This window comes from Panulirus ornatus, chromosome 23 (assembly GCF_036320965.1).
Source record: "Panulirus ornatus isolate Po-2019 chromosome 23, ASM3632096v1, whole genome shotgun sequence".
Lineage (NCBI taxonomy): Eukaryota > Metazoa > Arthropoda > Malacostraca > Decapoda > Palinuridae > Panulirus > Panulirus ornatus.
The window spans coordinates 23,017,493-23,033,699 of NC_092246.1; the positions used below are offsets into that span (position 1 = coordinate 23,017,493).

Here is a 16,207-nt window from a genome sequence, read left to right on the forward strand (position 1 = left end):
TTCTGACACTTACATCTTCTAAGTAAATCTTTCTCCACTCATTCTCTTCATATGTCTGAACAATATGAGCACACAATAGTCAAGTCCCAATCAGACTACACTTAATGCCAAACCTCTTTCTTACACAGTCATTCCTTAACCAGTCAACCCACCTCATCACTCCATGTATCATCATTAGGCATTTCATTTCAATGTCCACCACTTTTCTTTTCTTGCATTAAAGAATCATATCTTTTAGAAGAAATTCGGTAGGGAAATCCACCCTGGGAACATAATCCATCATTATCCCAATTAATCCTATGGTGAAATGGGTACCTCTTTCGAATTTGTCTAATAGTATTATCCTTACACTCTATGGCTCATTCATGTGTCCCTATCTGGTGTCGTGGGTTGTTTTGGTCATCCTAATTAAAGACAGATAAACAGATAGATGCTATAAGGTTAAGGTGTTTTGGTTAAGAAGCATTTTTAAGCAACACCTCTCCAAATAACAATGGGTTACTGTACATCCAAAATGTATATCATGATGAACAAGTAAAAATGATTCTTGATTAAAATCAATGGACATCAAATGGTGGGTGGGATATCCATGATTAAAAGGTTGAAGTCATGCACTGAACAGGTGACAAAGGAGGAGCAATGCAGCTTCTAGAGTGGCAGAGGGTGTGTAGACCAAATGTTAACTCTGAAGAACTTGTAACAAATACCTGGAGAAAGGGGGTGAGTTGTATGTAGCATTCAAGAATTTGGAGAAAGCATACTTACTTTCTTCCTACCCCCGGAGTCCCTTCTACATGCAGCAGTCAGAAAGCTGGCTATGTTCAATGGTTGGGACCAAAGGCAATGAGGTGTTGTGATGTTGTGTGCACATATATACACAGAAAGTGCATGGCAACCAAGTAATAAGTGCTCAATGTCTTCACTATGATACTTGCATCATGTGCATGAAATGTCCAGAGATTAGACAAGTGAGGGAGACTCATGTTTGTCAGAGAAGTGTTGTTTTAGTGGGCTTATGTCTAGTAAGTTAGAGTTCAAGACTGAGTTAGGAGGTTGGATTTAGTGCTTGTCATGTTATTTGTAATTACCCAAAGACCAATTTCTATGAAAGAATCCTGGCATTACCCAGGTCCATTCTAAAGGCTCCTGCAGCCCAAGGTTGTGCTATTTCCAGGAGCAGGAAAATGTAGACTCCTTTGCAATGAGAAGGTCTTTGATGAGACTGCATTCCCTCTAATGGAGCTTCACCAGAGGACTTTTAACTCACAATGAAACCTCATTCAGGTGGAGTCCAGTAACACCTGTCAGGTTATTTCACTGTGTATGTGTTTTGTCAATGTTACGTTTGATGGAAATGAGGGAAAATCTGTGAGTATAGGTTACTTACATGTAAGGAAGGGGTAAGATTTTATTTCCACTTGGGGATTAGTATTTAGATATAGAGTGCTCTGGATAGGAAGGGTCTAGCACTGCTGCAGAGAATTGAGTGCTGAGCATGTTGAGGTGAGACTGTAGAGGCAGGATATCTATTTCGGTATATGGGTGGACACTAGGCTGCTAATGATAGTTCTGAGTGCAATATTTTGTGTGGTTTGCAGCTTTGTTATGTTTGCTTTTAAGAAGACCATGCAGGTGAGGCATAGTTTAAAAGGAAGCTATGAAGTTTCTTTAATTAAGAAGGATCTGTATTAAGGATGTGTGATGTCACATGGAAGTTTAAAGTGTTCATGAATAAAGCAGTTATCAAGGTATATCAAGGTTTTGGAGCAAGTGGCAAGACTGCTGTAAGACAAAGGAGAGGAAGCAACAGGTGAATCATTTGGAGTTTACAGATGACAAGGCTCTTAAGGCAGACTCTAAAAACTACAGAAACTGCTGGTATAGAGTATGGAAGTGTATGTAAAAATGGGAGAATTGAAGGTAAATTGAAAAAGAACAACTCACTGGGGTGCAGCAAGACAATGGTTTAAGTGTGAGAACACGTGCACTGGACATGGAGGAACTGGAGCGCTTTAGGGTCCCAATAGCCAACATGGCAGGGATGGAACAAAATGGGTTAAAATAAGTCACAAGGTGGAAGAGAGGGTTAAGGTCATCAGTGTGTTAAAGAAGCATATGAAAAGAAAGGTCAGTGTCTGTAAGCTGCAAAGACTGGTACGTTTGAAGGTATATAGTCCCAATGGTGTCGTACATATGCAAGTTTCTGGTGCAACATAGGGTCCTTGCAGAATGACAAGGTTATATTCCTGGTGATCTGTCCTTATTGAGGAATGTTATCATATGAGTAGCTGAAATCCATGTTATTAGGAGATTATGTTCCAAAAATCCCCTAATCTAGTTTTCACGTATGGCCATTACCCAAAAGATCCTAGCTTACCATAAATTAGTCTCATTGATTCAGCAACAGCTGCCATTTCAAAGGTAAGCCAGACAATTCTTACTGAGAATGCTGGTGATAAGGGATTTAGTAAGTGGTGGTGGAATGGAATGGGAATAGAGTGAATGGTTTGCCAAGCCTTTCAAAGTATATTTATCCATTTCAGTGCATAATACTTATGTCTGTTGACGTATTTAACAATTATCTGTCTATCCATATCTTGGACACCTATTCCAAACAGGAACTACAGCAACAGTCTCTAAAACCAGTGAACTCCAGTGCCACTGGCGGGGGGCAACTTAATTCTTGGATGTCACTAATTAACATGAAACATCACTCTGTGATCTGTCATTCTGCAGGGATTGCCTGCAAATCCAAGGAAGTGGGTAGATATGCTGATCAAGTGGTTGATCAAGTAAGAAATGACTGTCAGAGAGAGGTAGTGAACACGGAGAACGGCAACCAGAGTATGCTTAAACAGTTCTGACATATGGAGAGGAGGAATGTGCAGACTTGCCAAAAGTGGAGGGAGCATGGGATATGGGAGACTTAGGTGATAATGGAAGGATGGAAAGAAGAAGGCTTTGGGAACTGTGGTCTGAAAAGTCAAGAAGGCAAGAAACATGCACTGGATCAAATGAGTTTCATCAGTGTGGTATAAGGGAATGTTGTGACATCACTGGGTTGAGCCAGGGAATAGGAGGTGAAAAAGGTAAACTGTGTATTTGCAAAAAAGCATACTACTGCACTGTATACAGCAAAAGATGTGCTGTTATTTGAATTCCTTTGCATCTTAACATTACTCAAATAATAAACTAATAATAATGAAGAGCTAATTTTGAATACATTAGTGTATGAAATGAAAAACACCATGATAAACATCATAGCAAGTTCTTCTGAGCAACGAAAGAGCATATTCTTATATATTATACAAAATATAAGATAACACTTATAGTTATCAGGAACAAATGAAATTTTTTTGATAAAAGAGGATCCTTTCCTTAGGAGTATATTCCACTTATATTGATGATATTTAATCATCTAAACCACATGAACAAGTATCAAATATGTGCAGTTTGAACTTTAAGTTATTTACTAATTCCATATGCATTTATTTGCAATAGTCAGCATACACACAATAATAAAATGGCATACAAACAACAATTGAATGTTGGCAATATATCATTCTGGGGAATTTAATGATCCACACCATAAGAAACATATGTGAGTTTCCTTTTTGTTCTACATATGAGACAAATTTGTGGCTAATGTTTGCTTCCACTTCATAGACAACTGAGAATCATGTACATGTGCAGCCCAGATTATGTAAAGCCAATTGTCCCTTGCATTTCAACGAAAAGAATATCCACAAACACAAAATTCATGGTGTAATATTTTTCTGCCCTTCTATATAATAAAGACTCCCACAATCATACATGAAAAGAAATTACTTGGTCTCCCTTAAACACTTTAGAAGCTACCAACTAACAATGCTGAACTTCCAAAATTAGACTCAACAGCTGCACTGAAACTGATTTTTTTTTCCAAGAATCAGGGAACTTTCCAGATATTGCATGTTTCAGGTATATCAGATGATAACATGCCTAAAATGCACATTACCCTGGGCCTATTATACATTCTACTCTAACTACATAAATATCTGAAAAAACTGTAATATTTTATTCACTCTGTATACAGCAAACCTGTTAACGTAACTATTCCTACAGAGTTCAGCATCAGTGACTCACCAACTCACAAATTATTTCCAAAAGAAAGCAACGTAATAGATTTATTACAGCAGTTAAACCACAGCTATTTGCTTGAATGTAAATATATGAATACTGTGGGGTGCAAGGGAATTGTGAATGCTGGCAACAAAGATTTAAGTTTTCTTGATGGTATAGAAAGAACAAGAAACGGCCCCATGGTGTAAAGCTCTCTCCTCATAACGTACAAATACATAATTACAAATCAGTAATCAAAACGGTAATCACAAATGAGAAGAATAAAGGAAATGTTCAGAAAGGTAGACGATGAAACAATAATAATGACAAAAAATTATAAACATTTTTCATGCAAACTTCAAAAATTACTCCAAGCTGGTTAGTGTAAGAGATCACAGGGAATATGCTATTGCTAACACAGCATATAAAGTAACCTCTGCTATTAAATATCACCAACTTTTAAATCTATTTGAACCATACCAGAGAGAAAAAAATCTCAAAAATATGAGACAAAATCTGACAACTCATCCCTTAAAGGACAGAGCCAAAGAAGTATTGAAAGGTTCCCTGGATAGACGATTATCAAAAAATCTTAAAAATAAGTACATAATCAGTCAAGAGGAAATATCAAGTAGTTAAAAAAAAGGAAACATTGGTAAATCAAGCTTATTTTCTCTATTCAGACATTCAAACTTGGCATACTGCACAAAGTTTAGCTTGCTGAAATTCTGTTGTTCAATTCCAACTTTGTTTCTTCTCTGCCATCATCAATTGATATCTGATATGCAGAAATGTTTTCCCAGCGTTACAAATTCAACATCCACCAAATCATCACTATCATTAATGTCCCGAAGACCTATTTGCTTGGGGCATACTTACCACATGTGCCAGGGTCATACCTTCCCCATTGTCTTAAATGGGTAAAGCACACTGCTGGCATTCTGTCCACAAACATATAATCTCTCATTGTCACATATAACACCGTACAACACTTAACTAACACAACTCATTCTTCATAACTCTCAATTTCCCTATGAAGTACGCTATGCACTAACCCTGCCTTTTGGCAAAATGGTAGGAACCATAGATAGAAGTACTACGTACGAACATTAGGCAGGTGAATTAGCAAAAACATTAGGCAGAAGTAGTGGGTAGGAACATCAGGATGGAGCATTAGGTAGAAGTAATAGGTTGAAGCATTTAGCAGGAACATTTTGGGTCGACACATAAGGTAGAAGTCAGTAGCAACATTAGATAGGAGCCTGTGAAAACACTGGGCTAGAGTTGCTCTCTGCCAGTGGCCTGTTAAGGTTATGCATTAAAGGCTTAGAAGTGGCAATGGAGTTCCCCAGTTATGAAGACCCTTCTACCATGGCTACCCCCTTGAGTGAGGAAACAGGCATCAGTTACATGGGATTCTTTCCCAATGCTAACTGATTTTGCTTGTGACAAAAGGCATGTATATATACCAATAATATGCACCTTCCCATTCAAAAGAAAGCAGAGGCTGGTATGTCTAGAACCCCGACACCATCAACTGCACAACCCCCATCATGTCATATGGTTAACTGACACACTGGCTTTTTTTCCCAGTTGCTTCAGACATATGGCCCCTCGACATATAAATAAAGTGCACCTTCCAATTTAAACAGGGGCGGGAAGAGGCAACCTGTCCAAGAACAGGTAGAGTCCTGATATCATCAGCCAAACATGTACAGCTAGATTCCCCTAAGTGTTAAATATGCAAGAGCATATGTAATCTAGGAGTTCCCCACTTTATCTTTCCTACTCAAATTCACCAACACAGGACTAGGGGACTCAGACGTAAACTTCCTATACAATCTTAAACTTTCACACATTCTCACACATAAATGCATGTATACAAAAGTTCCAATTTTTTTATTACTAATGTCTCATTAAAAAAGTTTAGTTTCAGTAGGAACATAATTTCAATACTGTTCCCCAATTATGTTTCTGAATTTTCTTGAAAAAAATTACCTTGTGCCTTGATGGTCATATACACTAAAAGCTGAGGCATAACATGAAGTATGAATTTTGAATCACTTTCACTGTACACAGTTCAACATATCTTCCCTTATAAAGAAATACTAATCACATTATTCTACCATCTACATTATATATAATATCCACAGAACAGCACATCCCTGTTTTCAAAACAGTGGTGCATCTTTTTCCTTACCTCTGAGAACCTTTTCTTCGTAACAGCGGTAAAAGTCCCATATCCTAACTGTTCCATCGTCTGAGCCAGTTGCAAACTTCTGGTCACTTGAGGAAAAACTGTGAAAAGACATTTGTGGAAACGATACACTTATGCACAAAATGTGTTTGTGTTGGTGATGGAGTAGGAGTATGGTCTGCATGGTATTTGTCAAGATAAAATATCTACTGAAAACCAATTCAGATTAGGCAATTAAATATACTGCATAACTACAATGCCATGGGCATATGATTACCTGAATTTCTTGTAGCTTTAAGCTATTCATATTTCACTGCTTATAATGTTAGTACTGTAGATAAAAAAGGGAATAGTTCTTAAGCTTGGTTCCAACAACATCTGTGTTACTGAATGCTTCAAAACGCATGAGACAGATATGAAAAGAAATTTTACTTCATATATCAAGTCCCTTAAGTAATTGACTTGACTTTAACTGATATTTAGGTATTCCAGAGCAAGCATGAATATTTCTGATATTTGTAACTGATATAATATGCTCATAAACTGTATATTAACTTGATTTTAGGTTTTGGCATTAAAATGTAGTTTTACATTTATTAACTATATACTTCCATCATATTCTCTTCCCACATTTCAAGCAGGGTTGCACATGCAGACAAGAAAATAATGTACTTTAACACTATCTAAATACACATTTCCAAGACTTTATTCTATATTGTATGTTCAAAGACAGATTTTAATGGTATTTAAGAAACCGTCAGCTCTATATCTAATTGGAAACTTCACTAAGTTATGTTTAAAGATTCCCAGTTTTCTGTGCATCCATTGATTATTTTCATAAACTACTGGTCAAGACTTCTTCCTCTTTGTATTGGACATCTTCTCTTATATACTTTGCTGCATTTGTCTGTGATTTACGAGGTAATTTAGCGCAATACTAATGAATCATAGGTGAATAAAAAAGGCCTCTGGGGGTGACAGACTGACCAATGATAGGTCCACCTGCCACAACCCAGGTGAGCCTATAGGGCATGTTCACCTATTTTATTGAGAAGTCATTATGTTTACAAGGAATTTACAATAACAGCAATCACAAAACTGATCACAGTTGGTTGATGGCTTATGCGGTGGACAAAGGATGGATGAACTTTATTGGGTTATGCCGATGAAAATATTACAAAAGGAACATTTCTTGGTCTGCAGAAGTCTTCTACATAACTTAACAAAATATACTGGTAATACTCTCTTAAAGGTAGGGTGAATATATATTTGCTTTTATTGCATTATACAAAGTTACATCACACTTTACTGAGTCCTGCACAATGAATTCTGTGATATGCTACAAACAATGAAATGGTGTAAATAGTTTGTGGAATATATGTACCAATCACCAACATTCCAAAAACCGGAAGTACTACTATGTGTCATCGAGGAAAGTAGGTTATTCTTTATTTAATCACTAGCAGTATAAACTCTGAAAAATTTCATTCTACATCAAGAGGATAAAGGTAAATCTTTATTGGCTTTTTTCAAAGTATCCATATATTACAAGAGATGCTGAATACAGATGGCTATGCAGACTACAATTCTTATAAGTACTTAAAATCAATTGTAAATACTTTTATCATTATGCCTAGCCGGTGTCCTATCAACTTTTTAGCAGATCTGAGGTATGATGAACTAAGTTACCTTTGGCTAACCAAAAAAGGGAAGTAAATCATGAAAAGGATGATTTAAAGGGTGCAGAATCATACGAACTTCAGATTATAAAAATAGGATAATTCTTTACTGTTACAATTTTCGTCTTCTTTACTGTCTTATGTTCTTAACAGGTACTAGTTATCGATGATAATTAAATTCTTAAATGTTCCTTACACACATTCCCAAAGAATAGACAAATTAGAGAAATTAAGTACACAAAACAATAAATAATTACTGTTTAAACAGGTGATAAACAAAGAATAAACTACACGACACATAAAATATAATATGTAAAACAGAAATAAGCACCCATACAAGTGAAAATATAAAGACTGGTGTATGACCCAAGCCAAGGATAATATGTATTTTAGAGTGGTAAGAAAGCTAGTGTGGAATATACTTATGATCAAATGAAGGTTCTCATATACTTTTAAAGAGAGAATATTGTAAAATATTAAATCAAGTGGTAACTCATCCCAACCATAACATAAAGTGAACACGAAGAAAAACCAAATACCTATATGGCATTGTATCAAATTGGGAAAATTCCTGAAGGCCAAGTGTGTTGAAGACTGACTAAAGGCACTGACCTGGGTGTGTGAAAAGGAACAACTACACCTAATAATAAAAGATCTTTTGTAAAGAAGATTTTTGAATGAATTGATTGGACAACTAGAACAGATTATCATGGGAAAGGGACGGTGATGTAAGGATATGGACAGGGAGTACCTGAGGCCGCGCACAGGATCCTTATGAGCCTGGAAGAGCTTCACATTGTTCATGTTCGTCTGCCAGTATTTTACAAAACCACCAGTGTCACCAGTCACCATCCACTGGTCGTTGTGAGACCATACCATCGTCCGCACACTACTGTCGTGGGCCTGTTAGAAGATATTCTATGAAACTATCTATCTATATCTCTGATGCCCATTCCCTCAGGGAACTCAGCATCCACAAAACAGTTATTACATATAAACCTCAAACAGCAAAAGAATATGAATTTTATGCATGTAATCTTTGAACACAAGAGTTTTAATATATACTCAGCATACTAGCCAAATCAACAGAATAAAATCCAGGTTCATTCTGTGTTTCCATTCCACCATAATTCACTCTATACATATATTTTTTTTTTCATACATGCAAGCCATTTCTTAGGCAAGCAAGGTAGCATGAAGAACAGATGACAGAGCCTTAGAGGGAATATTCCTCACTTGGCTCCTCACAATGCTCCTTCTTTTGGGAATTAATATACGAAAGGAGGATTTCCAGTGGGCAGTTTCTTTCTCCCCTATCCCTTGGGATAATATATGCATATGAGTGGATGGGTCTTTCTTCGTCTGTTTCCTGGCGCTACCTCGCTGAGGCGGGAAACGGTGATCAAGTATTATAAAAAATATTTCATTATCATTATACTCATCCATGCCAGTAGGTAGTGCCAGGAAACAGATGAAGAAAGACCCATCCACTCATATACACACATATATACATCCATGCAGAGACACGTACATATACATACACATACATATCAACATATACACATATACATACATACACAGACATATCCCGGGGGAAAGAGAGATGCTATTTCATGTGGCGGGGCAGCAACGGGAATGGATGAAGGCAGCAAGTATGAATATGTACATGTGTATGTATATGTCTGTGTATGTATATGTATGCATATGTTGAAATAATGCTGCCCAAGTATTCCCTGCATGTCATAGAAGGTAACTAAGAGGGATGGGAGCGGGAGGGGCTGGAAATCCTACCCTCCAGTGTTTACCTTTCCTAATGAAGAAAGAGAAGGAGGTCAAATGAGGATTTTTCCCTCTAAGGCTCAGTCCTCTGTTCTTGATGCTAATGTGGGAAGGAGAGAATATGTATGAAAAAAAATGACATATATGTTTATATATATTTATCCATTATATATTCATTATACTTAATCGCTGTTTCCCTCATCAGTGAGGTAGCACAAGGAAATAGACGAAGAATGGCCCAACCACTCATATACACATATACACATACATACATACATATATACATACACCTACAATCTGGCTTATTGGTCACGATGTCTGCTGATCACTGCTGTTTGGAATGCACATCACTATGATGCATGCATTGTAATAGAAGCATGGACACCAGTTGTAACAATTGTTACTGCATGTTCGCCATATGATTAATGTCCACAAATGAAGACCTTTATTTTGAGAATTTCTGCCATAATTTCAAGGCTTCATTTTGATACGGAGGTAGTTAAGGGAGCATGCATGAGTGCCTTGTGCTTTCTGGGACAATAGACATAACAGGAGAAATGTGTACATGTGTATATGTCCGTGTATGTATACATTGAAATGTATAGGTATGTATGTATATGTGGGCGTTTATGTATCTACATGTGTATGTGGGTGGGTTGGACTGTTCTCTCATCTGTTTCCTTGCGCTATCTCGCTGATGCGGGAGGCAGCGACTAAGTATAATAAATAAATATAAGATATATATATATAGCTGTGGTTTCGGTGCATTATTACATGACAGCTAGAGACTGAGTGTGAACGAATGGGGCCTTTGTTGTCTTTTCCTAGCGCTACCTCGCACACATGAGGAGGGAAGGGGTTGTTATTTCATGTGTGGCTAGGTGGCAATGGGAATGAATAAAGGCAGACAGTATGAATTATGTACATGTGTATATATGTATATGTCTGTGAGTGTATGTATATATATGTATACGTTGAGATGTATTGGTATGTATATTTGCGTGTGGACGTGTATGTATATACATGTGTATGTGGGTGGGTTGGGCCATTCTTTCGTCTGTTTCCTTGCGCTACCTCGCTAACGCGGGAGACAGCGACAAAGCAAAATAAATAAATAAATAAATATATATATATATATATATATATATATATATATATATATATATATATATATTTTTTTTGCTTTGTCGCTGTCTCCCGCGTTTGCGAGGTAGCGCAAGGAAACAGACGAAAGAAATGGCCCAACCCACCCCCATACACATGTATATACATACGTCCACACACGCAAATATACATACCTACACAGCTTTCCATGGTTTACCCCAGACACTTCACATGCCCTGATTCAATCCACTGACAGCACGTCAACCCCGGTATACCACATCAATCCAATTCACTCTATTCCTTGCCCTCCTTTCACCCTCCTGCATGTTCAGGCCCCAATCACACAAAATCTTTTTCACTCCATCTTTCCACCTCCAATTTGGTCTCCCACTTCTCCTCGTTCCCTCCACCTCCGACACATATATCCTCTTGGTCAATCTTTCCTCACTCATTCTCTCCATGTGCCCAAACCATTTCAAAACACCCTCTTCTGCTCTCTCAACCACGCTCTTTTTACTTCCACACATCTCTCTTACCCTTACGTTACTTACTCGATCAAACCACCTCACACCACACATTGTCCTCAAACACCTCATTTCCAGCACATCCATCCTCCTGCGCACAACTCTATCCATAGCCCACGCCTCGCAACCATACAACATTGTTGGAACCATTGTTCCTTCAAACATACCCATTTTTGCTTTCCGAGATAATGTTCTCGACTTCCACACATTCTTCAAGGCTCCCAGGATTTTCGCCCCCTCCCCCACCCTATGATCCACTTCCGCTTCCATGGTTCCATCCGCTGCCAGATCCACTCCCAGATATCTAAAACACTTTACTTCCTCCAGTTTTTCTCCATTCAAACTTACCTCCCAATTGACTTGACCCTCAACCCTACTGTACCTAATTACCTTGCTCTTATTCACATTTACTCTTAACTTTCTTCTTCCACACACTTTACCAAACTCAGTCACCAGCTTCTGCAGTTTCTCACATGAATCAGCCACCAGCGCTGTATCATCAGCGAACAACAACTGACTCACTTCCCAAGCTCTCTCATCCCCAACAGACTTCATACTTGCCCCTCTTTCCAAAACTCTTGCATTCACCTCCCTAACAACCCCATCCATAAACAAATTAAACAACCATGGAGACATCACACACCCCTGCCACAAACCTACATTCACTGAGAACCAATCACTTTCCTCTCTTCCTACACGTACACATGCCTTACATCCTCGATAAAAACTTAAATATATATATATATATATATATATATATATATATATATATATATATATATATATATATATATATATATGGAGCGGGGGGGGCTGGAAATCCTTATCTCTCTTTTTTTTTTTTAATTTTCCAAAAGAAGGAACAGAGGGGGCCAGGTGAGGATATTCCAAAAAAGGCCCAGTCCTCTGTTCTTAACGCTACCTCGCTATCGCGGGAAATGGCGAATAGTATGAAAATATATATATATATATATATATATATATATATATATATATATATATATATATATATATATATATATATATGAGATGTTTGGGGACAATATGTGGTGTGAGGTGGTTTGAGTAAGTAATGTAAGGGTAAGAGAGATGTGTGGAAATAAAAAGAGCGTGGTTAAGAGAGCAGACGAGGGTGTTTTGAAATGGTTTGGGCACATGGAGAGAATGAGTGAAGAGAGATTGACCAAGAGGATATATGTGTCGGAGGTGCAGGGAACGAGAAGTGGGAGACCAAATTGGAGGTGGAAAGATGGAGTGAAAAAGATTTTGAGTGATTGGGGCCTGAGCATGCAGGAGGGTGAAAGGAAGGCAAGGAATAGGGTGAACTGGATCGACGTGGTATACCGGGGTTGACGTGCTGTCAGTGGATTGAATCAGGGCATGTGAAGCGTCTGGGGTAAACCATGGAAAGTTGTGTGGGGCCTGGATGTGGAAAGGGAGCTGTGGTTTCGGGCATTATTGCATGACAGCTAGAGACTGAGTGTGAACGAATGGGGCCTTTGTTGTCTTTTCCTAGCGCTACCCTCGCACACATGAGGGGGGAGGGGGATGGTATTCCATGTGTGGCGAGGTGGCGATGGGAATGAATAAAGGCAGACAGTGTGAATTGTGTGCATGGGTATATATGTATGTGTCTGTGTGTGTATATATATGTGTACATTGAGATGTATAGGTATGTATATTTGCGTGTGTGGACGTGTATGTATATACATGTGTATGGGGGTGGGTTGGGCCATTTCTTTCGTCTGTTTCCTTGTGCTACCTCGCAAATGCGGGAGACAGCGACAAAGCAAAATAAATAAATATAAAATAAAAATATATATATATCCCTGGGAATAGAGGAGAAAGAATACTTCCCACGTATTCCCTGTGTGTCATAGAAGGCGACTAAAAGGGGAGGGAGCGGGTGGCAGGAAATCCTCCCCACTCTTTTTTTTTTTTTTTTTAATTTTCCAATGGAAGGAACAGAGAAGGGGGCCAGGTGAGGATATTCCCCCAAAGGCCCAATCCTCTGTTCTTAACGCTACCTCGCTAATGCGGGAAATGGCAAACAGTATGAAAGAAAGAAAAAAAACACACCCTACATATATATTTTTTTTTTTTTTGCTTTGTCGCTGTCTCCCGCGTTTGCGAGGTAGCGCAAGGAAACAGACGAAAGAAATGGCCCAACCCACCCCCATACACATGTATATACATACGTCCACACACGCAAATATACATACCTACACAGCTTTCCATGGTTTACCCCAGACACTTCACATGCCCTGATTCAATCCACTGACAGCACGTCAACCCCGGTATACCACATCAATCCAATTCACTCTATTCCTTGCCCTCCTTTCACCCTCCTGCATGTTCAGGCCCCGATCACACAAAATCTTTTTCACTCCATCTTTCCACCTCCAATTTGGTCTCCCACTTCTCCTCGTTCCCTCCACCTCCGACACATATATCCTCTTGGTCAATCTTTCCTCACTCATTCTCTCCATGTGCCCAAACCATTTCAAAACACCCTCTTCTGCTCTCTCAACCACGCTCTTTTTACTTCCACACATCTCTCTTACCCTTACGTTACTTACTCGATCAAACCACCTCACACCACACATTGTCCTCAAACACCTCATTTCCAGCACATCCATCCTCCTGCGCACAACTCTATCCATAGCCCACGCCTCGCAACCATACAACATTGTTGGAACCATTGTTCCTTCAAACATACCCATTTTTGCTTTCCGAGATAATGTTCTCGACTTCCACACATTCTTCAAGGCTCCCAGGATTTTCGCCCCCTCCCCCACCCTATGATCCACTTCCGCTTCCATGGTTCCATCCGCTGCCAGATCCACTCCCAGATATCTAAAACACTTTACTTCCTCCAGTTTTTCTCCATTCAAACTTACCTCCCAATTGACTTGACCCTCAACCCTACTGTACCTAATTACCTTGCTCTTATTCACATTTACTCTTAACTTTCTTCTTCCACACACTTTACCAAACTCAGTCACCAGCTTCTGCAGTTTCTCACATGAATCAGCCACCAGCGCTGTATCATCAGCGAACAACAACTGACTCACTTCCCAAGCTCTCTCATCCCCAACAGACTTCATACTTGCCCCTCTTTCCAAAACTCTTGCATTCACCTCCCTAACAACCCCATCCATAAACAAATTAAACAACCATGGAGACATCACACACCCCTGCCACAAACCTACATTCACTGAGAACCAATCACTTTCCTCTCTTCCTACACGTACACATGCCTTACATCCTCGATAAAAACTTAAATATATATATATATATATATATATATATATATATATATATATATATATATATATATATATATGGAGCGGGGGGGGCTGGAAATCCTTATCTCTCTTTTTTTTTTTTAATTTTCCAAAAGAAGGAACAGAGGGGGCCAGGTGAGGATATTCCAAAAAAGGCCCAGTCCTCTGTTCTTAACGCTACCTCGCTATCGCGGGAAATGGCGAATAGTATGAATATATATATATATATATATATATATATATATATATATATATATATATATATATATATATATATGAGATGTTTGGGGACAATATGTGGTGTGAGGTGGTTTGAGTAAGTAATGTAAGGGTAAGAGAGATGTGTGGAAATAAAAAGAGCGTGGTTAAGAGAGCAGACGAGGGTGTTTTGAAATGGTTTGGGCACATGGAGAGAATGAGTGAAGAGAGATTGACCAAGAGGATATATGTGTCGGAGGTGCAGGGAACGAGAAGTGGGAGACCAAATTGGAGGTGGAAAGATGGAGTGAAAAAGATTTTGAGTGATTGGGGCCTGAGCATGCAGGAGGGTGAAAGGAAGGCAAGGAATAGGGTGAACTGGATCGACGTGGTATACCGGGGTTGACGTGCTGTCAGTGGATTGAATCAGGGCATGTGAAGCGTCTGGGGTAAACCATGGAAAGTTGTGTGGGGCCTGGATGTGGAAAGGGAGCTGTGGTTTCGGGCATTATTGCATGACAGCTAGAGACTGAGTGTGAACGAATGGGGCCTTTGTTGTCTTTTCCTAGCGCTACCTCGCACACATGAGGGGGGAGGGGGATGGTATTCCATGTGTGGCGAGGTGGCGATGGGAATGAATAAAGGCAGACAGTGTGAATTGTGTGCATGGGTATATATGTATGTGTCTGTGTGTGTATATATATGTGTACATTGAGATGTATAGGTATGTATATTTGCGTGTGTGGACGTGTATGTATATACATGTGTATGGGGGTGGGTTGGGCCATTTCTTTCGTCTGTTTCCTTGTGCTACCTCGCAAATGCGGGAGACAGCGACAAAGCAAAATAAATAAATATAAAATAAAAATATATATATATCCCTGGGAATAGAGGAGAAAGAATACTTCCCACGTATTCCCTGTGTGTCATAGAAGGCGACTAAAAGGGGAGGGAGCGGGTGGCAGGAAATCCTCCCCACTCTTTTTTTTTTTTTTTTTAATTTTCCAATGGAAGGAACAGAGAAGGGGGCCAGGTGAGGATATTCCCCCAAAGGCCCAATCCTCTGTTCTTAACGCTACCTCGCTAATGCGGGAAATGGCAAACAGTATGAAAGAAAGAAAAAAAACACACCTACATATATTTTTTTTTTTTTTAATACTTTGTCGCTGTCTCCCGCGTTTGCGAGGTAGCGCAAGGAAACAGACGAAAGAAATGGCAACCCCCCCCATACACATGTATATACATACGTCCACACACGCAAATATACATACCTACACAGCTTTCCATGGCTTACCCCAGACGCTTCACATGCCTTGATTCAATCCACTGACAGCACGT

At 39.0% G+C, this 16,207-nt stretch overlaps 1 protein-coding gene across 1 annotated transcript in view; it reads right to left on the minus strand.

The window, feature by feature from the left end:
- Wdr33 (WD repeat domain 33) overlaps positions 1–16,207 on the minus strand; it is a 75,360-nt gene that overhangs the window by 49,220 nt on the left and 9,933 nt on the right. Inside the window, exons 4-5 of the mRNA XM_071676846.1 lie at positions 8,729–8,880; positions 6,302–6,399 (exon numbers count right to left, since the gene is read on the minus strand). Of these exons, the coding sequence (XP_071532947.1) occupies positions 6,302–6,399; positions 8,729–8,880 (250 nt within the window). The remainder of the gene's footprint in view (positions 1–6,301; positions 6,400–8,728; positions 8,881–16,207) is intronic.